General features: G+C 37.3%; 1 protein-coding gene across 1 annotated transcript in view; it reads left to right on the top strand.

The window, feature by feature from the left end:
* Nucleotides 1–298: 298 nt before the first annotated feature.
* PPIL4 (peptidylprolyl isomerase like 4) overlaps nt 299–27,150 on the top strand; it is a 33,997-nt gene continuing 7,145 nt past the window's right edge. The window contains exons 1-11 of the mRNA XM_029223927.1: nt 299–454; nt 5,357–5,424; nt 5,512–5,576; nt 6,157–6,274; nt 6,871–7,013; nt 7,521–7,617; nt 8,366–8,482; nt 12,826–12,950; nt 14,440–14,506; nt 19,691–19,802; nt 22,549–22,645. Coding sequence (XP_029079760.1) covers nt 385–454; nt 5,357–5,424; nt 5,512–5,576; nt 6,157–6,274; nt 6,871–7,013; nt 7,521–7,617; nt 8,366–8,482; nt 12,826–12,950; nt 14,440–14,506; nt 19,691–19,802; nt 22,549–22,645 — 1,079 coding nt within the window. The 5' untranslated portion in view covers nt 299–384. The remainder of the gene's footprint in view (nt 455–5,356; nt 5,425–5,511; nt 5,577–6,156; nt 6,275–6,870; nt 7,014–7,520; nt 7,618–8,365; nt 8,483–12,825; nt 12,951–14,439; nt 14,507–19,690; nt 19,803–22,548; nt 22,646–27,150) is intronic.

The following is a 27,150-nucleotide window of genomic DNA, read 5'->3' as shown; positions in this document are numbered from 1 at the left end:
AGAAACCTCCATACTGTTCTCCATAGTGGCTGTATCAGTTTACATTCCCACTAACAGTGCAAGAGCGCCCCATTCTTGAGATGGAGCACAAAAGGGTCACAAATCCTTCACAGAAGCCCCTTTGAGTGACAGGTTTCCACGCCAGTCGCCAAGGGCTAAGAACGATTTTCAAAAGGGCCGCGCCATGGGCAGGACCCAGGGCACCGCCCGACAGCCGGGGGAGGCGGGGCACCGACCAGATCCGCCCAAAGGAGCCTCCCGGAAGGGGGCGTTGTCGCCGGAGGGATGACGTAAAGGCGTCGCGCCGAGGGTGACGCCTGGCGTAGTTGACGTCGGGCTGAGCCTGTCACCCCTGGGGCTTGTTGCAGAGGAGGAGCGGGCGCCATGGCTGTTCTGCTGGAGACCACCTTGGGCGATGTCGTCATCGACTTGTACACGGAGGAGCGGCCGCGCGGTGAGGCCCGGGCCCCGCTCACCTGTCCGCCGGGCCGCTATCTGCCTTCCCCACTTTGCCTTTTCTGCCAGGTTGCCGTGGACTGGTTGGAGCTTCTGGGCTGATGGTGCCCGCGACTGCGCTGTTTTATTAGCGGGCCTTGGTTGAAAAGTTTTTTTGAGGAGCAGCCCTTCTCCGCATCTGGTGCTGGGTCCGGGTGGCGGGTGCTTGTGGTTATTAAATGGGCGCGCGCGCGTGTGTGTGTGTGTGTGTGTGTGTAATGCAGCATATACAATGCCCATAGCTTTTGCGGCTTTACTGCTTTTCACTAGTCAGAGGAACGCAAGCAGTATTCCTTGGTGTGTAATCAGTATATCCTGATGAAAGCAGGGAGGATGGGCTTGGAGCCGTGAGTGTGGGCATCCCTCGTGGTTGGAGGAAGGGCTGTCCAGAGGTGTGCACCCAACCTTAGCAAACACTCATTGATCGCCCACTATGCGAGACTTTGTGCCAAGCCGTAGAATGGGCCTCTTACCCTTGAGGGTCTAATTTTCCATTGGTGGAAATAGGCGCCGCAACCCATTTAATTTCTTAAGCGTTGTAGTGGAAGAATGTGTAAGTTGCCATGGAAACCAGAGGAGGGTGTAATTTTGGCAGGGGGCGGAGAGAAGCAAAGCTAGCAGAGAATTCAGAGCCCTTGAACTAGCTCTTTGAAAAATGAGTGGGAGCGAGGGTTTTCTTGTTTGCTTGGAATTTAATGGAAATAGCAAGTAGATCCGCGTGGCTTGACAGTGGAATGGCCGACTGCGAGTCTGGTTGTATACGTTTTTAGGTTAGGTCAGGTCGTGAATAGCCTTGAGCCCAGAGTCTTTGAAGGGATTAAGAGCAGGATGGAGGCATGGCAGACTTCTTGTTTTAGGACGATAATAAGTAGCAGCGTGGAGAATGTTTCAGAGTGGGGAGAAGCTGGAGACCAGGAGAGTTTAGTTACAAGCAGGGTCCTGCCCCCATGGAATGCAGTCTATGAAAGAAGATGAAACAAGCTGCAATATGGTACCATGAGTGCCTTCTGACGTGCTGCACTTTATCCCACGCTCACTTATCGCCACCCCTCAACACTCAGCCATACCTCTATGCCTTTCTCATACTGTTGCCTCTACCCCACATTTCTCTCCGCTGTTGTCCTTTTGGCAAAGTTCCTGCTTATTATTCAACTTTCAGATCAAGCATGATCTCTTCTGTGAAACTCTCCAGTGTCCCTAAGTAGAGTTCGATTGGTTTCTTGTGTTCTGTCTCAGGTCTTTTATAAATCACAGTACATATTTTGTTATACATTTACCTATTTTCCTGGAATTAATTTGCAAGTCCTGGGCTCCTCTCAAGAATGTAAACTCTAAGAGAATAGGGACTGTGTCTTAATTATCTCTATATCCTGAGCACCTACTGCAGTGCCTGACACTTTGAGGGCATACACCAAAGGTTCATTATATTGAGTAGTGCAAATATATGTGTTGTATTAGGATTCTTTGTGCAAGTGATAGAAACTCAACACAAACTGGCTTAACGAAAACAGTTGATTGCCTCATGTTACTGGGGTAAGCTTTAAGGATGGCAGGACCAGGGGGTACACAGGATTTTATAGGGAATTGTATTTTTCCTCTCTTGGATTTGCTTTCCTTTGAGTTTGACACTCTCCATGTGGAGCAGCACCTGGCAAGTTTGTGGGCCTTTTTCCGTAGAACTATGAGAGACTAAAGGGGAGGTAGGGTTATCTCACCTAATTAACACGGACAAAATGGACAAGCAATGTTTCTGCAAAGATAGCTTGGGACACTAAAAACATAAGTCCACCCTATTTGTATATATTTGTAAGCATGTGATTGGGTATCTACTTCTATATGTAACTACTTATCAATTTATAGTAAATATATCCAGACTTATTTTTCTTTTTTCCTCCCTCCTTCTCTCCCTTCTTTTTCTTTTTTTTTCTTTTTTTTTTGCGGTACGCGGGCCTCTCACTGTTGTGGCCTCTCCCGTTGTGGACGCGCAGGCTCCGGACGCGCAGGCTCAGCGGCCATGGCTCACGGGCCCAGCCGCTCCGTGGCATGTGGGATCTTCCCGGACCGGGGCACGAACCCGTGTCCCCTGCATCGGCAGGCGGACTCTCAACCACTGCACCACAAGGGAAGCCCTCTTTTTCTTTTTTTTTAAACCTTTTTATTATAGAAAACTTGAAACATACACAGAAGTAGAATCATGTAAATGAACCCTCATGTACTGATGATCAGCTCCTGCTTAACAGTTGTGAAATGTTTCATTTATAGCCCCACTCCACTGGATGTTTAAATTTTTTTCTTTTTTTTTTTTTGCTGCACCCCTCGGCTTGGGGGATCTTAGTTCCCCCGCCAGGGATGGAACCCGCACCCCCTGCATTGGAAGCGCAGAGCCTTAACCACTGGACCGCCAGGGAAGTCTCTCTTAAATATCTTTTAATCTGTAGGTTCTCCCCCACCCCATTTTAAAATTAAGACTTTATTTTTTTAAAGCACTTTAAGGTTCATAGCAAAACTGAGGTGAAGGTACAGAGATTTCCCATATTCCCCCTGCACCCAGTGCACAGGCCTCTGCCATTGTCGTACCTCCCACCAGAATGGTACATTTGTAATACATTTGTAATGTTTCTACCATGTAACATTGTACGTACTTTACATTTGTTACTACAGTGGTACATTTGATGAACCTGTATTGACACATCATTATCACCCAAAGTCCATTATTTTTGTTAGGGTACACTCTTGGTGGTGTGCATTCTGTGGCTTTGGACAAATGTATAGTGACATGTATCCACCATTACAGTATCATACAGAGTAATTTCACTGCCCTAAAAATCCTCTGTGCTCTGCCTGTTCATTCCCCTCCCCTGCATCTCCTGGCAACCACTTATCTTTTATTGTGTCCATAGTTTTGCTTTTTCCAGAATGTTATACAGATGGAACCATACGGTATGTAGCCTTTTCAGATTGACTTCTTTCACTGAGTAATGCATTTTAGGTTCCCCCGTCTTGTCATGGCTTGATATCTCAATTCTTTTTGCCTTGAATAATATTTCATTGTCTGGTTGTACCACAGATTATTTATCCATTCACTTACTGAAGGACATCTTGATTGCTTCCAAATTTTGGCAGTTATGAATAAAGCTGCTATAAACATCCGTGTGCAAGTTTTTGCATAGACCTGTTTCCAGATGCGTTGGGTAAATGCAAAGGAACGTGATTGCTGGATTGTATGATAAGAGTGTGTTTAGTCTGGTCTTGTAAGAAGGTCCATATATTATATTGGTTGACACATCTCTTAAATATCTTTTAATCTGTAAGTTCCCCCCGCCCCCCTTTTTTCCCTGAAAAATTTTTGAGAAAGAATCTGGGTCATTGATAGATTTTTCTCATTTTGGATTTGACTGATTTTATCCCTGTTGTATCTTTTAATATATTCTTCTATCCCTTCTATTTCTCATGAATTGCTCCTTAGATCCAGAGCCTTGATCAGATTCAGGTTTAATGTTTTTGGCAAGAATATTTCATATCAGGTAGTCTGTACTTCCAGCTGCATCACATTCAGGAGGCACTTGATGTCTGGTTGGACCTTTTTGTGATGTTAAGATTGGTTAGTGGTTCAGGCCTGTCTACCTGATATATCTGTTACAGTGTTCCCATTAGCTTTTCACCTAAAGATTTTGGCAACCATTGTTGATCACTACTTAGATTCATTATTTTTGTTTTCTAGTTAAAGGACTACTCCTATATGTTTAACAGGAACTCCAGGAATACATTTTTTTTCCTAGAAAAATGATCAAAAGCCTGATATTCAAGAACCTCCAATAACTTGGCTCCATCTTACCTCTCCAGCTTTTTAATCCTCTATTCCTCTGTGTCACTGGAGAAGTTATAGAAGTTAGACTGGTCTCCTGGACCCTCCCCAAAACATTTAAATTCCCACTTCCAGGGTATTTCATAATGTCTTCCCAGCTTGAAATGCCCACTCTCTACTCTCTGCCAATCCAGTTCTTTTAATGCTCCCTTGAGCCTCCAGGAGGTCTTCTCATTTCCCCAGCCAGAAACAATATCTTTTCAACTTGTGTGGCATATTTAAAAGCACTTTTAAACTTTGTACCATTTAAGAGCACAGATGGTATTATCAGGTGTGCCCACTAATGTAACTATTTGTGTTCAGGTGAAAGGACCCTAGTTTAGTATAAGCTCCTTGAGGGCAGGGACCGCCTCATATGTCTTTCTGACTGTTTGGTTTCTAGCTTAGTGCCTTGAGAAGTTGTTAGCATGTTTCTCTACAACTAGACTGAAAACTTGTTAAGGGTAGAGATCGAGATTTAATGGCATTTGACCTAACAACAGTGACAGGTACTTAGAAGATTCTCAGTGTTTATTGGATAAATGAGTGAATTTATTTAAAAAACATGGTACATAATAAGTATATGGATTTTTGTGAAGGGCTATTTAATCATTGTGAAAAAAATGGTCCCAGATATTTTGTTTTCTCTAATATAAATAATCTGTACCCATTTTCAGATACTCTGCTAGATCCTTTGCAGTCATAGTGTCCTCTTCATTTTTTCTTTCCCTTACAAAATCAATTCATCAACAAATGATTGCTTATCCCAGATAAGTTTCAGTTTTCTATACAGTTCAGATGCCCAAGAAATCCAAAGAAAAAGAGAATAAAATGATAATTTAAAACATATTGCCTTTTTCTAGGATTACTACCTTTTTCAGTGGCTTTGGACATTTGACCATTTGGGGAAGTTTTTGTATGGTAACTTAGAAATTAAACTATACTAACTGTGCTTTTACTTGGTTAAAAATACATTTGTGAACTACTGTGATAAATTTACTATTTACTTTCTTTCAGCTTGCTTGAATTTCCTGAAGTTGTGCAAAATAAAATATTACAATTATTGCCTTATTCACAATGTACAGGTGAGTTGGTGGATATTAGTCATGTTCTTTGTTATTGGAACTATCTAGCAAGCTCTCTGAATTAACAAAGTATCCTATATATTATAGAGGGATTTTATCATACAGACTGGTGATCCTACAGGGACTGGCCGTGGAGGAGAGTCAGTTTTTGGGTAAGTTCTTTTATTTTCAAATGAGTAAAAATAGAATTGCCTCGGGCTTTCCTGGTGGCGCAGTGGTTGAGAGTCCGCCTGCCGATGCAGGGGACGCGGGTTCGTGCCCCGGTCCGGGAAGATCCCACATACTGTGGAGCGGCTAGGCCTGTGAGCCATGGCCGCTGAGCCTGCGCGTCCGGAGCCTGTGCTCTGCAACGGGAGAGGCCACAACAGTGAGAGGCCCGCGTACCGCAAAAAAAAAAAAAAATATATATATATATATATATATATATATATTTTTTTTTCCCCGAGTTCCATAAATGTCTATAGCAAATAAAAGGAATATTTTGAATCATAGTGGCATTTCTATAAAGAAATGGTAACCTGGGACTTCCCTGGCGGTCCAGTGGTTAAGACTCTGCCCTTCCACTGCAGGGGGCATGGGTTCCATCCCGCAAGCCATGTGCACAGCCGAAAAAAACCAAAAACAAATGGTAACCTTATATGTTAACCCTAGCGCCCTATATGTAACCCTAGTAGTTTTATATTTCATGTTGAGTATACTTATATTTTATAACCTTATTGTATGTATTTTTAGTCAACTGTATGGCGATCAAGCAAGCTTTTTCGATGCTGAAAAAGTGCCAAGAATTAAGCACAAGAAGAAGGGCACTGTGTCCATGGTGAACAATGGCAGTGATCAGCATGGATCTCAGGTAAGGAAATGGGTAAGGAGATGAGTTTTGCTCTAGGGAACCCACAAAATTATCTTTGTAAATATCTAGTAATGAGAGAATTTCAATCAAAGATATTTGTTAGAAGAAAAAAATGACACTATTTTTTCCTATGTTAAAAAAATCCTTATTATTTTGTCCTTTTAAAAGTAAAGCATGTCCATTGGGAGGAATTTAGAAAATACAGAAAAGCACAAAGATGAAAATAACATTGCCTACAATCCCACCATTCCTGGAATATCACTGTTCACAGTGTGGCCCGTTTCCTTTCAGTATTGATTACTTATTTCAAAACAGGTCATGTTGAGCACCTTTCATTTATTGTCACAACAGCCCCATTGGAGTAGATGCATTTTTTCCCTCACAGTTTACTTGTGAAAAAACTGAGATTTGGTTTGTTCAAGTATTTTAAACAGTCAGAGCATCTGTATTTATTGATATTTTATGTTTAAGCTTTGTGCCTTATACTTAGTAGTAGTGACAAGTAGGTGAGAATTCATGCAATTAATGTAGTCTTTTGTAACTGATTTGTTTGAATTATATATATATTTGTATTTATTCTATGTCTTTCTATATAGTTTCTTATTACAACAGGAGATAATCTAGATTACCTTGATGGTGTTCATACAGTGTTTGGTGAAGTGACAGAGGGCATGGACATAATTAAGAAAATTAATGAGACCTTTGTTGATAAGGACTTTGTACCATATCAAGATATCAGGTATGGTTATAGTTTACTGTTGAAATGTACTAGAATGTTTTATATGTGATGTTTGACAGGTAATGGGGATGGCATACATAGGACTGGTTTTTGGACAATTCTAAAATGTGTGACTATAAGAATCTTTATAATAGAGAAGACCTTTATTTAAAAAAATACTTGTACTAATTATAAATGCTTTTGTTGGGAGGAATTATTAATCCTTTATCTTTTAAAAAATGCAGATTATTGAGAGCTATGACAAAATTACTAGGATTTAGTCATTTATATTACATCTTAGCATAATGCAGAGTAATAAATATAATATGTAATATCAAACAATCAAAAACAGTAACACTAATTGTGAAAGTATACACTAGTAATATCCTTGTGCAATAAAATTTAAGAGCTTATGGCTTTTTTTGGTGTTAGAGATACTTAAGATATTTGTTATAATTTTTATAAAAAGTAAAACATGGATTCTGAAATGACATAAATGTAACATTTGACTTGGATTTATTTTGTAAGGATAAATCATACAGTGATTTTAGATGATCCATTTGATGACCCTCCTGATCTATTAATTCCTGATCGATCACCAGAACCTACAAGGGAACAACTAGATGTAAGTAGAGTCTTCTTGTGATTGAATGTATATACATATTAATGTTTTGCATAAAATTTGCTTTTTACCTTATTAAAACTTATTTCTTCAGAATGATTATCTTGCTTGATTAGTAATACTAGGACAGGTTTAGAGTTCTTTTTTCTCTTCCAGGGAGATACTCATTTTTCTACCTATCTTTTTATTTCCCTAATATTCTTTCCTTAGCTCTGGAAGCTTATATGAATACCTTGGGGAAATATTTCTCTTATCTCTTAAATCTAGATAGGAGTGTAGCTTTAAGGCTAAATTAAATTATCAGCTTGTGAAGGAACTTTTCAACTGGGGATACTTTTGAGCCAGGCTAGAACCCAGAAATTTCTGTGGCATAATGGAGACTTTTTCCCTCAGATCTTTTGAGGTAAAAATTTCTGCATATGAGGCTTCCTCAAAGCTGAATTTATCTTTATAGTTGGGATTTAATGCTTAATTTCTAAGATCATTTACCTCTGTATTCAGCACTTAGTTGGTTACCAGGTAGTTCCTATATAAATGTTTATTTTGATTTTAAAATAAATTAGATGCCTAGTCTGGCTAGTATTATTGAATTCATCTAAATCAGTTTTCAGAGGTTTGTAAGTTTGTTTCACATTTGTGAAACAAATGTTCTAACACATTTGATGGAACTAAGAATAAAGCATAATGTCTCTCATGTTTCTTAGATTTTTCTATTCTTTAAATATATATGTGAGTAACTTCTGCCTTACAGAGTGGTCGAATAGGAGCAGATGAAGAAATTGATGATTTCAAAGGAAGATCGGCTGAAGAAGTAGAAGAAATAAAGGCAGAAAAAGAGGCCAAAACTCAAGCTATTCTACTAGAAATGGTAAGATAATTACTTTGTTCGAATAGTTTTTCAGCAATATATTTAATACATACTCATTGTGAGTTTATTTGTGACTTTTTGATAGTCTTTAAAATATTAAAACATTTAGCTAAGAGTTTTTTTCTGGATTAAATTTTGTATGACATAATAACATGTATGAAAGTAAACAGATTTGATTCCACTATTAATATAGTGCTAAGTGCCTTTTTAAAAAAATGGGAAGTGGATATCCAGCTTACAAATATTAATTGGGTTTCAGTTGTTTATACTCATCTCATTTTTAAAGAGTTTCTTGGACTGAATTTTAAGTATATTAGAGAATAATTCTTTGTATGTCTCAAGTATTGAGATTAAATAGTAAAATACTAAGTACAGGATAAAACCTGGGCAGAAATTGAACACTGTAAAGTATACTCTTTTTTGTATTACTAGCAATATGAAGTCATTTGGGGAACAGTTATTCAGTACATGATTAGTTGACCTACTAGGCATTTTTTCCATTTCTTATTTTTGTGGAATAGGTATACCTTTCACGTAGTAGGATCAATAATACTGGAATTGATGGATAATAATTAAGTTTTTATTACTATCATTATTTTATATAGTAGAGCTTTCAGGTTCATTATGTTTTAAAATTCGTATTAGCATCACTAGTCTGAAGGAACAAATACTAAAGATTATAATTCAAGAAAACTTCACTGAATTGAAAAAAAATTAAAAATATACAGTTTAATGAGCACACTGTGTTATCTGAGAATATTGACCCAGAATAGCCAACACCAAGATAAATTCTAAGAAAATTACTGGACTTAAAAGAAAAATCCTTTGAGCACCTGGGCAGCAAGAGTAAGTGATTTATAAGGGAAAGAACATTAGCTTATCATCAGAGCTTTCATCAACAAAGTATAGAAAGTTTATGCCAGAATAAGAGGAGTTGACATATTCTTTAAACTTTTTATTTTCAGATAATTTCAAATTTACAGAAAAATTACAAATAACGCAGACAACTTCTATATACCTTTTACCCAGATTCACCCATTTTTAACATTTTGCCACATCTGCTTTGATCGTTCATTTTCTCTCTCTCTCTCCTCTCCCTCTCTGTCTCTGATTATACATGCACATATGCACATACTGTTTTGGGGGGACCATTTGAAATTGCGGTGCAGGTATCTTTTCTCTTTCATTAGTGTGTATTTCCTAAGAGCAACAATATTATCCTACATATTCACAGTATAGATATCAAAATGATGAAGTTTAAAATTGATAGAAATTACAGTCTACCTTCCAGTTTTGTCAGTTACTTCAGTAATATCCTTCATAGCTTTTTTTTTCCTGCCAGTCTAGAATCCAGCTCACGATCAATCATCTGTTGCATTTAGTTGTCATGTTGCTCTAATCTCTTTAATCTGGAAGAATTCCTTAACTTGCCTTATTTTTCATTACATTAACATTTTTGAAGAATACAGGTCATTTATTTTGTAGAATATTCTTCAATTTAGGTTTACCTGCTGTTGCCTTGTGATTAAGATTCAGGTTATACACCCATAGCCAGAGTACTACATAGGTGACATTGTATCCTTCTCAGATGTCACATCTGGAGGTGGATAATATCCATCTGCCTCTCATTGGAAAGTGTTTGTTTTGATCACTTGGTCAAGGTAATCCATTGTCTGGGGACTCCACTGCATAGTTTCTGTTTTCCCCTTGCAACTAATAAGCCATCTGTAGAAAGGCACTTTGAGACCTTCAGATATCTTATTCCTTGTCAAACTGTCCCTCTGGATTTCTTAGCCATCCGTGACTATTGCTTGAACCAATCTTGACTCTGATGGGTGCAAAGTGGTGATTTCCCAACTCTGCCCTTTTTTCCACACTTGTCAGCCTGCCTTCTTTTGTAAGGAAGAGCACTCCTTTATTATCTCTACTTAGCATCTATTCATTATCTATATGGACTTGTGGATTCCTTTTCTTGTTTTGTTTTTAATACATAGAATTTATTTTATAGAGTAGTTTTAGATTTACAGAAAAATTGAACAAGAAGTACAGAGAGTTCCTATGTACTCCCTTCACCCTCCCCAACAGTTTACCTTTTTAATTAGCATCTTCCATTAGTGTGGTACATTTGTTACAATTGGTGAGCCAATATTGATAAATTATTATTAACTAAAATCCATAATTTACATTAGGATTCACTCTTTGTGTTGACAAATGCCATGTATTGTACAAAATAGTTTCACTGCCTTGAAAGTCTTCTGTGCTCCACCTGTTCATCCCCCTAACTTCTGGCAACCAGTATCTTTTTTTACTGTCTGCATAGTTTTGCCTTTTCCAGAATGTCATATAATTGGAATCATACAGTGTGTGGCCTTTTCAGATTGGCTTCTTTCACTTAGCAGCGTATACTTAAGGCTCCTCCATGTCTTTTCATGGCTTGATAGCTCATTTCTCTTGATAGTTACTTAATATTTCATATGGGTCTACCACAGTTTGTTTATCCACTCACCTATTAAATATCTTGGTTGCTTCCAAGTTTTGGCAAATATGAATAAAGCTGCTATAAACATTTGTGTGTAGAATTTAGTGTGGACATAATTTTTAACTCATTTGAGTAAATGCCTAGGAGCACAATTGCTGGATTGTGTGGTTTAGCTTTGTAAGAAACGGCCAAATTCTCTTCCAAATTGAATTACCATTTTGCATTCACACCAGCAAGAATGAGACTTCCTGTTGTTCTACATCCTTGTTAGCACTTGGTGTTGTCAGTGTTTTGGGTTTTAGCTGTTCCATTAGGTGATCCTGTGTCCTTTCAATTCTCACAATTAACAAGTTTCCTCTATTTTCTAAGAACATCAGTTTCGCTTTATTTGTGTATAATGTAATGGTAATTCAGCTAGTGTTTTGCAATATTGTTTTGACCTTCATAGCTTATGAATATTTTAAATTTCCTTGTAGTATTTTAAAGTTATCTTTGACTAAGTAGTATAACAAGTTCTTTTTTAACTCATTAACTTTTTTTCTCATTTGTGCTTCCATTAGATGTATTTCTGCCATTATAGGTGCCTTTTGGGATTTTTACTGATTTGCTCTTCCCCATATATGTTGTAATGCTGCTTATTGGGCATAGGTTATTGCTATCTTTTGATAGACTTCAGAGACACTGAGCAGATCTTACTGGCTCAGTTGCTTCTTACTGTTTATGATTTCCAAGATTTCTCTCTCTTTTTTTTAATGTGTTTATCCAAGAGGAAACACTTTATATAGTAATCTTACCTGAAATCATCTCTGAGAGTTTTTGAATATATGTATGAAGGTATATTGTTTCCCCATCTAAAGGCTCATGGTCAACATACTTTTCCCACAAGGAAAACAACACCATCATTATATCATATCATTATATCATGGTTTTCTCTTACTGTCACCCTCTCTAGTTCTTTAGTAGGAAGTGGTAGGCCCGGCTCAGCACAGTAGTTGACCATGAAGTTGACTTTGGTTTGACTGAAGTAGAAGATGATAGTGAGGGTGAGATTAAAAAGCTAGAAACACTATCCAGGAATAGTTGGTGTTCCATACTGAGCAATAATGTGGAGAAGAATTGGGCATTACTTATTGCCGAAGGCTAGATTCAGCATGACAGTATTTTTCAAAAGTTTAAAAACCAGTAAAACTAAACAGTATGTTACTTAGGGGTATATACTTATGTGTCAGAACTCTATAAAGATCTGTAAGGGAATGGCCAGAAAGGAAAACCAAAAAGCTCATTCGTGGTGAGAGAGGCAGAGGGATAATGGGATCAGGGGACATTTTAGTTCTAAAGCTAGTTGGTGGCATCATGGGTCTTTTTATTTTCATGCTTCATAACTTAGATATACTTTACATAAATTCTTTCAAAAATATATTAAATACTTGAAGAAAGAAAAAGTGGAGATAAAATTGGGACTTTGAAACCAGGTAGACCTGGGTTGAAATCCCAACTCTGTTGCTTACAACTCTGTGACCCTGTGCAAGTTAGTTATTTAACCTTTTTGAATTTTTACTCATGGAAAAGTAAAATGGAAATTGCATGGTTGTTTTAAGAATTGGCAGTAATGTATATGAAGTGCCAAACATGGTCTTCACACAAAGTAGGGATCTGGTAAATATTTTGGCTATTAATATTGTTACTGCCAGGAAGCATGGAGTTTTGAATTTTGAAATCTATTAAGATTTATTTTCCTGAGCCTGTAGTTTATAATGTAAATTTAGATATTTCAGGGAATCAGCATTGTGGGCTAAATATGGGATATTTAGAATGCGAATTAAATAAAGGAGTTGATTTATATTCTTGTTTATTTGTCATTTAGGTGGGAGATCTACCTGATGCAGATATTAAACCTCCAGAAAATGTGCTCTTTGTGTGTAAATTGAATCCAGTGACCACAGATGAAGATCTGGAGATAATATTCTCAAGATTTGGGCCAATAAGAAGGTAGTCTCTAGAATTAGTGAAAGATTTAGAAAAACTAGGTATTAGTTAGTAGTTTTCTAATAACATTTTTGATGAGTCTGTGAACTCAAAGTGAATTTTATACTGGTGAGTTTTACAGATGAGTCTGTTGGACAGTAGGGAAGAAAAACATGTATGTAAATGTGTATGAGTAGATATATGTGTGTATATATATTGTAATGTGTGTGTATGCATTATGCATTGAATGATTCTCTCACTCCCAGCACAGACATTTTCAACTCTAAAACAGGAAGTGAATGGAACAGTTTAAGTCTAGTTCTGTAGTATTCTTCTTTAATATTATAAATATCTATCTCATTTAAATTCTCCCTAGAATTACCAGCAACCTATGTCAAAATTAATTTGAATCTAAGTTTTCTAAAATTTTTCTTTTGGTTAATTTTCCTTGTATTGTTAATGCAAAAGTTTATGAAACTAGTATTTCTGTGAGAAAGGGGAATATTTTGTAATTGATTAAAAAATATTATTTTAAGTTTAGAATTTCCTTTCATTTCATGTTTTTTCTTCTATGAAGCCATTCTTATTCTTCCTATTGAAAGAAAAATCTTTCTATAAAAGACTACCTGGCTTTATTCCTCTACTCACTTATAATATATCATCTTTATAAAAATATTTCCTATACTGCTACTTCTTATTTTTAAATTGGAGACATTATGTTCTAACTTCTTGCTAAGGAAGATGAGGATTCACGTCTATTTCTATCCTGCCCTCTTCATTCTCCCTGCCTACAACTTTGGTTGTATCATAATTTTGGTTAGATCTTTGTTCAATATTTACATTTTAATGTATACTTAAATATTGTAGCAGCTGAACCATATGCTATAATGTGATTACTTTTCCTGTCTCTCACAATGTTTTATATCCCTGTTTCATTTCATGTGTTTAAAATGAGGATTGAGATATATGAGGAAAAAGGATTAAGCCAGTTGCTTTAAATTCCATCTTATTGGCCCTTTCACTTGGTTAAGATGGATTAGTTCTGTTTAATAGCTAGACTTATGCGATTACATTTGAGCTTGGTTTATATTAAAATTCAAAAACCCCAAATCGTAAGTTTACTAAACATATGTATATGTATGAATGTGTGTGCATTATTCTACATTAGATAATCTGTAATTCATCTGTATTTGGACTACAAATAAATTACGATTTAAAAGGATTTTTAGCAGTAATTTCCCTTTGCCAAAGGAAAATTAAATATTTTTATCTTATTCTTCCTTCAGTGTTTTGGGAATGTAGGATTGTAGGCTTAGATAGGGCATTTATAGTAGAATCTAGATAATTTAGTTTCTAGACTGGTGAACTATTTTTAAAAAAATAGTTATTATTGAAGAGATTTGGAGAAATATAGTTCTGTGAATTTAACTTTGGCTTATTTTGTTTTTTACTTTTGAAGAGTAAGAGTGAATGCTTTTTCTTTAAAGTCACTTTTTTCCGAACTATTTTTCAGTTGTGAAGTTATCCGGGATTGGAAGACTGGAGAATCCCTGTGTTACGCTTTTATTGAATTTGAAAAAGTAGGTCATAATATAGATATATTAAATATGTATTTTTTTTGTTCTATGATATTAAAGTGTGAAAATGTATAGAACTTTTTCTAGTCTCTAAGATTAGAAAATTAGTTTGCCCTTTCTTTAGGCACCCAAGAAAAATAACTTTGTTATATTCAAATAGGGGATAAATTTAACATCTATCAATGTTAATATATGTATCTTTACTTTAGGTTCAGTTTCAACCTACGTGAATGTATCTTTAAAATTTTAAAGTTTTAGGTAAAGTTCTTCGCATTCTATAAATAATTTTTCAGTGCTATTTAGGTAGATATGATAATTGAGTAATAGAAAGAGAACCAATCTGGGTGTTATGATCTAGATATTAATTTCAGCTCTACCACTGACCAGCTGTTCTATGATATTTGGCAGTTTATTTAGAATTCTTCTTTCTAGGCATTATCTTCCTTATAAGTAAAGCTTGAGTATTAGGTTAGATGGGTACTTTCTAGATCTATAATAGGAATGATAGCTTATGTTACTCAAGTAATTTTCTTTAAGCAAGCATTATGCTATTTGACCTGCATTTAATCCTCACAACTCTGAGATAGGTACTGTCCTCCTTCTCCAAATAAGTAAACTGAGACACACAGTGGTAGCGTGACTTGTTTAAAATCATGTACCTAGTGAATGTCATAGCCTTCTGTCCTGCTGTTTTATTTTCAAAGAAATAGTTAATAACTCAATTAACATTTTATGTAACAAATATTAACTACCACCCATATTTATAAAATTGTTCAGATTTAAAATGTTGTTAATACTCATAAATTTAGTGTAATTCTTTTTAAAAAAACCATCAAATTTAAATGTGACTTATACAGTGACTAGGAACATTTGTATTAATTCTATTTCTTCTTTGCACTTTTCTTCATCTGATAAATAAATACAAAAGCTTGGGCTTCCCTGGTGGTGTAGTGGTTGAGAGTCCGCCTGCTGATGCAGGGGACACGGGTTCGTGCCCCGGTCCGGCAAGATCCCACATGCCATGGAGCGGCTGGGCCCGTGAGCCATGGCCTCTGAGCCTGCGCGTCTGGAGCCTGTGCTCTGCAATGGGAGAGGCCACAACAGTGAGAGGCCCGCGTACCGCAAAAACAAAACAAAACAAAAAAAAGCTTGTATTTGCTCTTAGGATTTGAACTTAGACATGTCTGATACTGTTCCCAATGTGTTTAGCCATTTTGCTAGGCTATGTTATTTCTTTTTGCAGCTTTGGACTGAAGTATGTCCAATAGTAGCTCATTCTTAGTTATAGTTATTCCAAAGTACTTGTTGAACACCTTTTATATTTCAGGCACTGCAGTAGGCCTTAGGGGTACAAGATGAATAATGGAGGGTTGAGGAAGACAGACACATAACACATTATACCTAGACACTGTGTCAGGTGTACCAGAAATAATATTTACAAGGTACATTGGTGTCAGCAGAAAGGAGATTTCTACCTTTAGTTTGCTATGAATACTTTTTGTCAACTTGACAGTGTTATTCCATCACTGAGCATAGATTATATTGTTTATTTGCTTACAAACATAATTTCATTTTGTTTATGGCAGATTGACTAATATCTTCTGCACGTATCCCATTTGCCATGAATACATAGTTCAGGTCAACTGTAGAGCACAGAGTGGTTCTAGAATCTATGGATTCTTTTTTTTTTTTTTTTTTTTTCCCGGTACGTGGGCCTCTCACTGTTGTGGCCTCTCCCGTTGCGGAGCACAGGCTCCGGACGCGCAGGCCCAGCGGCCATGGCTCACGGACCCAGCCGCTCCGCGGCACGTGGGATCTTCCCGGACTGGGGCACGAACCTGTGTCCCCTGCATCGGCAGGCGGACTCTCAACCACTGCGCCACCAGGGAAGCCCTAGAATCTATGGATTCTTTATCATGATTCAACATTTCAGTTTTTGAGGTGAATCTTTTATTTATTTTTGGCTGTGTTGGGTCTTCATTGCTGAGCGCGGGCTTTCTCTAGTTGCGGCGAGCGAGGGCTACTCTTCATTGCGGTGCACGGGCTTCTCATTGCAGTGGCTTCTCTTGTTGCAGAGCACGGGCTCTAGGCACGTGGGCTTCAGTAGTTGTGGCACACGGGTTCAGTAGTTGTGGTGCACAGGCTTAGTTGCTCCGTGGCATGTGGGATCTTCCCGGTCCAGGGATCAAACCCGTGTCCCTTGCATTGGCAGGCATATTCTTAACCACTGTGCCACCGGGGGAGTCCCTGAGGTGAATCATTTGTAGCCTTTCTCTTTTCTTGAAAATTAGATTAAGCTATATTATTCTGCTTCATGATTCTCATGAGCGGTAGCCTCTTTGTAAGTGTCCATTGCTGAGTCTTTCTTGCATGTTATGCAAGTGCTCTATGCTTTGGATAATCTGATCAAAATGTTTTTAAAACTGAGGAATGAGATACATGCCGAAAACGTGCAGCTCATGAGTGAACAGCTTGATGAATTAATCACAGTTAATACACCCTTGTAAATCACCACCCGGGTCAAGGAATAAAACACCAGCAGAAAAAAGGTTACCGGAATCCCAGAGGCCCCACCTGTGTCCCCTTCCACAAACTTCCCCATTGCTGCTACTTCTGATATCACAGATTTTGTCTAATTTTAAACTTGATATCAGTGTAAACACAATGTGTGTTTTTGCTGTCTAGCTTCTTTTACTCAGTGCTAAACTAACATTTGTGAGATTTGTTCGTTACTGCATGTAGCTTTTAACTTTTTTGTTAATTTTCATTGGAAATACGGTATTTTATGTGTGCATGTAAATTTTCACTGACATATAGTATTTTACTGTGTGTATGTAAATTTTCATTGCCATATGGTATTTCACTGTGTGTATATAACATTATTTAGATTTCCAGTCTGCTGTTGATGGACGTTTGGGTCTTTCCCAGTTTTGGCTACTATGAATGGTGCTGCTCTAAACCATTTCTGTCATGTCTTTCAGTGTACAGATGTATGCATTTTTGTTGGGTATATATCCAAGAGGGAATTGCTGGGTCATAGGGTAGGTGTAGCTTCAGGAGATAATTCCAGTCAGCTTTCCAAAGGGATTATCCTAATTTTCACTTCCACTAGCAATGTATGGGAGTCCCTATTATTCTGTAGCTTTACCAACTCTAGGTATGGTCTGTCTTTTAAATGTTATCCACTCTGGTGGGTGTGTAGTGGTATCTTATTGTGGTTTTATTTTGCATTTTCCTGATTGAGCCCCTTTTCGTATGTTTATTGCCATTTAAACGTCCTTTATAAAAATGAAGTACCTGTTCAAGACTTGGCCACTTTGGGATTGGGTGTTTGTGCCTTTTTATTGATTTGTAAAAATTCTTTGTACTTCCTGGGTACAAACTCTTTTTTTGGTTGTATGTGTTGCAAGTATCTGCTGCTCAGTGGATTGCCTTTTTCCCTTTCTTAATGGTATCTTTTGATAAGCAGAAATTTCTAATTTTTAGTTCAGTTTGTCAGCTTTTCTTCCTTATTGCCTATTTTTAAAGATGTTTGCCTACCTGAAGTCATGAAAATATTCTCTATTCTATCTTTAGAAGCTTTGTTGCGAAATTATCTTTCCCATTTAGATCTGAAATTTGATTTTTGTATATTATGTGTTTCGTGTTAAATTTCATTTTTCTTGCATAAGATAGCCAGGTGACCCAGCGAAATTCGTTAAAAAGGTTGACCCATTCGCATAGCTTTTCAGTACCGACTTTGTTATGAATCAGGTGTCCACATGTGTAAAGTCTGTTTCTGGATGCTGCACTGTTGCACTCATCTATTTGTCTGTCCTTGCACCACTCTCAAATTGTGTGAATTACTATAGCTTTATAATGTCTTGATATCTGGTAGTGTGAGTCCTCCAACTTTGTTCTTCTTAAAGATTTTCTTGGATATTTTTGTCCTTTGCATGCATTTACATATGTGTTTTTTATAATTTTTAATTGAAGTGTAGTTGATTTACAATGTTGTGTTTAATCTAAATTTTGAAGAGATTCCTTAACTATTGTTTAGGTATAAGTAAATTGAGTATTTGCAAATACTATCCTCCTGAAAAAAAGTATCTGAGAACTTTCTCTTTGGGGAAATGGCACAGTGATGGAATTATGCCTGCCTAAGGGTCATCAGTCAGATTTATCAAACATGCACTGATTGCCTACCATGTGCCAGATGATGGTCTAAATGATGTCGATTCAAAGATGAATAAAGTTTTTTCCCTTGGAGTTTATATTCCATTTAATTCTTGACATACATTGTAAATAAATATGATTATAACTAGTTCTTTTATCTGCTTCTCTTTGGATTGTTTCTAGTTGAGCTGTGAACAGACCAAAAAATAAGTTTCCAGGGACCTAGGAGAAAATTGATCAGTGCTGGATTGAAATGTGTCATTTCTAGTCTTCAGATGTCAGAAATGGGGATGTAGGGCTTGCAAAGTTACTGACAAGGATTCTTATGTAACATAGACCTTGGTATCATAGGCCCACAATCCATTATCCAAAATCCTTGGGAATAGCTGTTCCCATTTCAGACTTTTTCAGAATTTAGAAATGTAATACTGCATGTTTGTGTGTGTGTGTGCGTGTGTGTGTGCGCAACACACATATCTCTGGATTACGTGGCACACTTCTGGGTCAGCATTCCGTAATCACAGAAATACTTCTGCTGTGAAAACAAATGAATATTCATACTAAGTAGAATAAGTTAAGGTTTATCATTCCATTAGGTTTTGCTGTCACATGGATTTTAACACCAAATTTATAAAAACAGTTTTCAGGATATTTTTGGGTTTTGAGTAAAAGGGATTATGGATTTGTATAACACAGTTGGTAAGTATATGTATGTGCACTGCAATCAGACTGCCTCGGTTCAAATCCTGGCTCTCGCCCTTGCCAACTGTGTGCCCTTTAGCAACTTCTGTACCTCTCTAAACCTCTGTTTTCTCTTGACAAAATGGAAGTAATAATAGGTAATACCTCATAGGGTTGTTATCAGGGTTAATTGAGATAATAGATGCAAAGCATTTAACAGCATTTGGTGCATAGTAAATATTCAAATATTAGTTTTAGTAACAAGAAACTTTTTGTATTTTCAGTATTTGTTCTAGCTGCAGAAATCTTTTCCATAAAGATTTATGCTTGAGTTTTTATAATTACTATCAGGAAGAAGATTGTGAGAAAGCGTTCTTCAAAATGGACAATGTACTTATAGATGACAGAAGAATACATGTGGACTTTAGCCAGTCTGTTGCAAAGGTTAAATGGAAAGGAAAAGGTATGTTGGTTCATCTTCCTTTGTTTCTGTTCTGCTTTGCATCGTGTGTGTGTGTGTGTGTGTGTGTGTGTGTGTGTGTGTGTGTGTGTATGTACCTCTTTTGACAGTGCTGTTAATTAGAAATGTTCAGTGATGTAACTCCTGCTATTTGATTTTACCTAGCTGCTATCTAGTATATAAGATGGGGGTATGTGTGTGTGAGTGTGTATATTTGTATTTTTAAAAATTTTTAAATTTTTACTGAAGTATAGTTGATTTACAATGTTGTGTTAGTTTCAGGTGCACAGCAAAGTGATTCAGTTATACATACACATATATCCACTCTTTTTTAGATTCTTTTCCCATGTCGGTCATTACAGAGTATTGAGTAGAGTTCCCTGTGCTATACAGTAGGTCCTTACTAGTTATCTATTTTATGTATTGTAGCGTGTATATGTCAAACCCAGTCTCCCCATGTATCTCACTCCCCCATCCCCCTGTTAACCGTAAGATTGTTTTCTGCATCTGTAACTCTATTTCTGTTTTGTAAACAAGTTCATTTGAGCTATGTTTTTAGATTCCACATATAAGTGATATCATATGACATCTGTCCTTCTCTATCTGATTATATGTGTATTTTAAACTGACGATGAATATATTTTTTGTTTGACTGTATTATAAGTTACTTATAATTACCCATTGCAGACATAACATGTTTCCAAAGTAATTATCATTTGGTGGTTTGGCTCTTCTAGATGCAAAACTCTTAAAAATTCTTTTTTCTGGGGCTTCCCTGGTGGCGCAGTGGTTAAGAATCCACCTGCCAGTGCAGGGGACATGGGTTTGAGCCGTGGTCTGGGAAGATCCCACATGCTGCGGAGCAGCTAAGCCCGTGTGCCACAACTACTGAAGCTGGCGTGCCTAGAGCCCGTGCTCTGCAAGAAGAGAAACCACCGCACTGAGAAGCCTGCGCACTGCAACAAAGAGTAGCTCCCGCTCGCTACAACTAGAGAAAGCCCATGCATGTCAACAAAGACCCAACGTAGCCAAAAACAAATTTAAAAAAAAAAATTCTTTTTTATAAAGTTTGTTTGTTTTAGTTGTCATATGGTACAAAATTAAAAGATCTTCTGTGTACTAGGTCCTATCCCTACACATAATGACATATCCCACATATGCATATATATGTCAAATTTCTGCTAGTGGTACCATAACAAACTTAAGGTTGAATCTGTGTATACTGAAATACTATGGGTTTTTGATTGCTGATGCAGTGTTTTTATTTATTTATTTTTTATAAATTTATTTATTTATTTTTGTCTGCATTGGGTCTTGTTGCGTGCGGGCTTTTCTCTAGTTGTGGCGAGCGGGAGCTACTCTTTGATGCGGTGCGTGGGCTTCTCATTGCAGTGGCTTCTCATGTTGAGCATGGGCTCTAGGCGCACGGGCTTCAGTAGCTGTGGCACGCGGGCTCAGTAGTTGTGGCTCGCAGGCTCTAGAGCGCAGGCTCTAGTTGAGCACGGGCTTAGTTGCTCCGCACCATGTGGAAACTTCCCAGACAGGGCTTGAACCCGTGTCCCCTGCATTGGCAGGCGGATTCTTAACCACTGCACCACCAGGGATTCTTTTTTTTGTTTGTTTGTTTGTTTGTTGTGGTACGCGGGCCTCTCACGGTTGTGGCCTCTCCCGTTGCGGAGCACAGGCTTCAGACACGCAGGCTCAGTGGTCATGGCTCAGGGGCCCAGCCGCTCCGCGGCATGTGGGATCTTCCCGGACCGGGGCACGAACCCACGTCCGCTGCATCGGCAGGTGGGCTGTCAACCACTGTGCCACCAGGGAAGCCCCGGCAGGTGGATTCTTAACCCCTGTGCCACCAGGGAAGTTCCTGAGATAATTCTGTATATTATGGATTCACATTTTAAAAAATTGAACATATCTTGTGTACCATTCACAGTGCTAAGTACTTTTCCTTATAGCCTTGTTTAATGATTCCAACAGCATTGTGAAATGTTGATATTATTTTCAGCTCCTAAATGAAGAGAATGACTTTCAGAGAATTGAAGTGTCCTACCTAGGACCTCCCACTGGAGTCAATATTTGAATCCAGAACTTCTCACTTTGATCTGCTGCTCCTTCTACTATATACCATAACTGCTTCATCCGTAGTGAGACTTCTAATGGCAGGCACATGGCACATATTTTTCAGTGATGAAATGATGCCTGTTTGTTACAGTTACCAGTATTTTAACTCTTACGGTTGTCTGTTTCACATTTATATGAAACTTTGCCTACTGGCCCTTTTCCTTTACAGAGCTTCTGGAATTGCCAAATAGATTCATCTTGTCTTTGATGCTTATAAGCCTCTCAGATCTCAGACACAGGTCCCAAGCTCTCAATTTCCTTTGGGCCTAATGTTCTCATAGACTTAATGGCTCTACTTGAACTCTGAATTATTTTCCAATTTTCCAGTGATTGTATTCACTGCGTAATTTAGGATTTGGAAGTTTGGTGTTGTAATATTCATGTATGTCATTAGGGGGCAGCATCTGGCTACCTAGCAAAATGGATATCTGATTTCAGTTAAAATAGTGGTGGAGAATGAATTACTATGATTCTTTTGTTTTCTTCTCAGCCTTTTTCTATCCCCTGATATATATGCCACTTATAAATAGTTCTTATATATTATACCTCTTATAAAATAATTATTGTTCTTGATGAATCAGGTGATTTTATTACTAGGTTGTTTCTTCTTTTTTTAAATAAATAGGTGGGAAGTACACCAAGAGTGATTTCAAGGAGTATGAAAAGGAACAGGATAAACCATGTAATTTGGTTCTGAAAGATAAAGTAAAGCCCAAACAGGAGTATCCTTCACAAGAACCAGTTGGTCAATACGTACTGACCATCCAGTCTGGAGAGTTGAGTGTGATACCTTATAAAAAGGCTATAGAAGACAAGTTCCTGAATCCAGATGGTTTGTGAAGAAATCACTTAGTTTATTGTTATCTCTTTTCACCATTTTACATATGTATACCTTGCTTTTTCAGTATATTCTCTATTGTATGGAGAAAGTTAAGGTTGAAAGAAGTTTTGAGCTTAATTCTTTTACCTCCCTACACTTAGGTTAAGGTTATCTCTTATTCTCAGAAGATCTGCAGGTAAGAGTTGTATTTTCTATATATAATATTAATGTTTTAATTTTCTCATAGTCAGAAATTTCTTTGTTATAGCTAAGCTAAATGCTTTGTGTTAACCCTTCTTATATGTTTAACTTCTTTGGAGTTGGTGAATATGTAGATAACAAAATCCTGTTGTTGTTTTATGTTATTAGATTGCTTCTTTCTGCATAATGCATTGTCAGTCTAGCAACAAATATTTATTGGGCTCCTATTGTGTACAAGAGTTGACTTTTATAGGATTAAAAAGAAATCCATTGACTTGACCCTTTAGTTTATAGATTCTTTCAAGTTTTAGGCTGAGACAAATAAGAAGCAATGAAACATACTTCTCATATTATGTCATTTTAGTTTGTTCATTGATATTCTCGTTATAAATCTATCACTCCATACACGGCAAAGGTTATTTCTTTTGTGATTCTTTCTCATAAGTAGTTTCTTTGTTTCCTAGTTTCTGTTGGTGTTTTAGGGATTCTCTTTGCCCATACTATATAGACATTTTTTTTCCAAGTATTCATCAGGAAAGATGAATATCAGGTTGACCTGTTAAATATTTTTTATTGTGTTGGTTGTCTAATGCACAGAGCATTGTAAGGAGTTAGAGTTGGATAAAGTCTGGAGTATACTGACATAATCAGCATGAAAAGAGGCTTTCACATACAGACAAACCAAACAGTAAACTAAGATTGGTCTGAAAACATGGACATTAGAGGGGGTATGATTGAAATCTTAGAATCATAAAAGGTGTGGATGGAATACACTTGAGGCTTATTCACCAAATCTTTGAAATTAAATTGAGGCCAACCACTAGAAACTGCAGCTGGAAGAAGGGAAGTGTGTAGGACAAATGAAAGGAAGGTCAGCTGTGGAGTATGAAGTAGGAGGGGGCATCTTCCCCGCATAACGGGTGTTCAGGCTGAAAAGGAGGGATACCTAGTATTAAAGTGTTTTAAATTCAAGATGATAGACTACTGAGAGTTAAGAAAGGAACTCGGTGTGTTTGAGAATCAGTCTCTAGGCCAGTGCTGTCTAACGGGACTTCCTGCAGTGATAGAAATGTGCTGTAACTCCACTGTCCAGTATGGCTGCTAACCACATGTGGTTATCGAGCTTGTGAAATGGACTGAGGAACTGGATTTTAAAACTTGTTTAATTTTAATCAATTTAAATTTAAACCACTACCCATGGCTAGTATTGAACAGTGCTGCTTTTAACCTTTTGAAGTTGATGGAGAAGACAGGCATGTCCTGGTGCAAACCACTATTCATTATTCACAAACAGCATACTGAACAAGAGAAAGGAATTCATGAGTCTGACCCAGTAGGATGATCTTTACATTCCTGGTAGTTGATAGGTTTCATTTTAGCAAGTCATTTGTAATCTACAAATTATATGTACAATTATAGAGGGACAGAACATATGTCTTCATATGTAGCACATAGATATATATTTTCACATACATTATTACCATGGTGAAGAAAGGGGATTCTGATGATAATCTAAGTACAGATAAGCCAATTAGAAAGACATGGGATGTACTTTATAGGTCATGAGAGAGAAGGTGCTGTTAAACCATTAATAAGAAGATTCAAAAATAGAAGTAGAAGAGAGAAGTTTAACTTGGCTACACTAGACCTCAGGGAAGTAATTGGGGAAGAGAGGACAGGGAGATCACAAAGTAGGATTTTGGAGAGATTTGACATCTTCTAAAAGTCTTGATTGTAGTGGTGAGTAGAAGATAGTGGATGAGCAAGGAAGGAAGAGATACAACAAGTGTCTTGGTGGTATTACAAGTAATCAGCCGATACTTATTTGGCATCTGTTACATGCCCAGTGAAGTTTCGCAATGAAATGTAGCCCCTGGACCTTAAAGACATTAAGAACAGACATTAAATAATCACCATTAATTAAATACGTCTAGAGTGTTGCAGAGAAGTGCATTTGTGGGATATGGGACTCATAATAGAGGTAAGGGGTCAGAGGATCCTCAAGTAATACTCTTAGTGACATTAAAGCTACAGCTTGAATATGGGGGGAGAGGAGGGCTGAGGTGGGATACTATCAATATTTTCTGTATCTGTGATCCATTAAATACAGTTTACATCTTGACTCAGTACAGTCCAAGTATATAATCATTCTCACACACACAAACATAATTGAAACAACAGTGTTATAAAATAATATTTTCATTAGATGCCATGTACTCTATTTTCTAGTCTATGTTATTTTAAAATGCTGGCTTTTGGTGACCCACTAACTGGATTTTACACCTCATTGATGGATTATGATCAGTAGTTTGAAACACTCTGAAGCACTTTTTTTGAATAGTTTATTATTTTAAATATTTATTTATTTATTTAGTTTTGGCTACATTGGGTCCTCGTTGCTGTGCGCGGGCTTTCTCTAGTTGCGGCGAGCGGGGGCTACTCTTTGTTGCGGTGCGCGGGCTTCTCATTGCGGTGGCTTCTCTTGTTGTGGAGCGTGGGCTCTAGGCGCACGGGCTTCAGTAGTTGTGGCACACGGGCTCAGTAGTTGTGGCGCACGGGCTTAGTTGCTCCGCAGCATGTGGAATCTTCCCAGACCAGGGCTCAAACCCGTGTCCCCTGCATTGGCAGGCAAATTCTTAACCACTGCGCCACCAGGGAAGCCCCCTCTGAAGCACTTTGGACAGGGAGCAGCATGTGTAGAGCAAACACTGAGGTGAAATCATAGGCAAGGACTATTGAATTTGTATCTGGAGAAGGAGACCATCCAGAAGGTACTATGGAAACATTGCGACATGGTATAAAGGAGAAAAGAAGTTGGAGATAATAGAGTAATAACAGGATGGTACAGGCTGATTAGCTGTCGTTAGCCGTCTTGTGAAAAGCCAGAAGTTGCAGTGTTTTCCTACTGAATGAGAGACATCGCTGAGGAAGCATAGCGCTGTAGCCTGGTGAAGCCCTAGTCCTGAGGGAAGTGTGTCTACTGTTACTCTAGTCCCACACGCCACTGAAATAGCTCTGCGCTTTGGGCTTCCTCCTAGCCTTTCTTTTGAAAACCACTGTTCTAGTCCTTGTCAGCCTTCCTCAGAATCTGTTTTAGAGTTTAAGATTCTTTTTAGAAGAGGTTCTAATAGTCTTACATTTTCTCTTATTCTAAGACATTATAGTATATTAAACACTTATTTCTGAATTAAAACATATTATTACAATTTTTATAACATTTATGTGAAATTTAAAAATGATTCACTCATAATTCTACCACCTAGGCAAATGATACTTTTTATTTCTCCTTGTTCCTCTCAAGCCTTGATCTTTTATAAAGCTTTATAAAGTTATAATCACTGTGTGGTATATACAGTTTTTGCTTCAGGCTTTTTCCACTTTTAATTTTTTATAAACACCATTCCAGGTTATTTAATAGCATTCATTTGTCATTGTTAATAACTTCCTTTATAGTAATATATCAGTTGAAATACCCTGATGTATTTAAGTATATCTTTATTACTAGGCTGTTTATTGTTCTTAGTTTCTGTATTAAAAATAATCCTAAAAAAAAAAAATCCTGTTACGTATACAGTCGGCCCTCTGTATCTGCAGGTTCCGCATCCATGGATTTCCAACTGTAGATGGAAAATATTCAGGAAAAGTATTCCAGAAAGTTCCAGAAAGCAGAACTTCAATTTGCTGCGCAGGCAGCTATTTACTAGCGTTTATGTTGTATTTACAGCTGTTTACATAGCATTTACATTGTGTCAGGTTTTTAAGTAACGAGATGATTTGAAGTATAAAGGAGGATGTGCGTAGGTTATATGCAAACACTATGCCATTTATATAAAGGACTTGAGCATCTGCAGCTTTTGGTATCGTCGGGATCCTGGAACAAATCCCCTGTGGATAATGAGGGACAGCTGTGCTTATGTTCATTTAACTTACTGTTATTTTATAAATTCTTATTTGAATTTAAACATGCTAACTATTGGTATGCATTGCTAAATTTTCTCCTATAGGACTGAACTAATTTACGCTCAGAAGAGTCACATGAGTGTATTTTTCATCTATACAGCTTCTCTGGCATTGGGGTTTATAATGTCTTAATTTTTTCTAGTTAAAAATGTGCCTCATTTTCTAAGTTTAAGTTTTTCATTATTGACAAATATGCTTCCTTATTTTTTATGCTACTTATATTTTTCATTTTTTTTTTACTCTATA

This window comes from Monodon monoceros, unplaced genomic scaffold, assembly GCF_005190385.1.
Source record: "Monodon monoceros isolate NGI ecotype Baffin Bay Population unplaced genomic scaffold, NGI_Narwhal_1 Super_Scaffold_15, whole genome shotgun sequence".
Classification (NCBI taxonomy): domain Eukaryota; kingdom Metazoa; phylum Chordata; class Mammalia; order Artiodactyla; family Monodontidae; genus Monodon; species Monodon monoceros.
The sequence above is the reverse complement of the archived record's forward strand: the minus strand, read 5'-3'. Positions and strand labels throughout refer to the sequence as shown.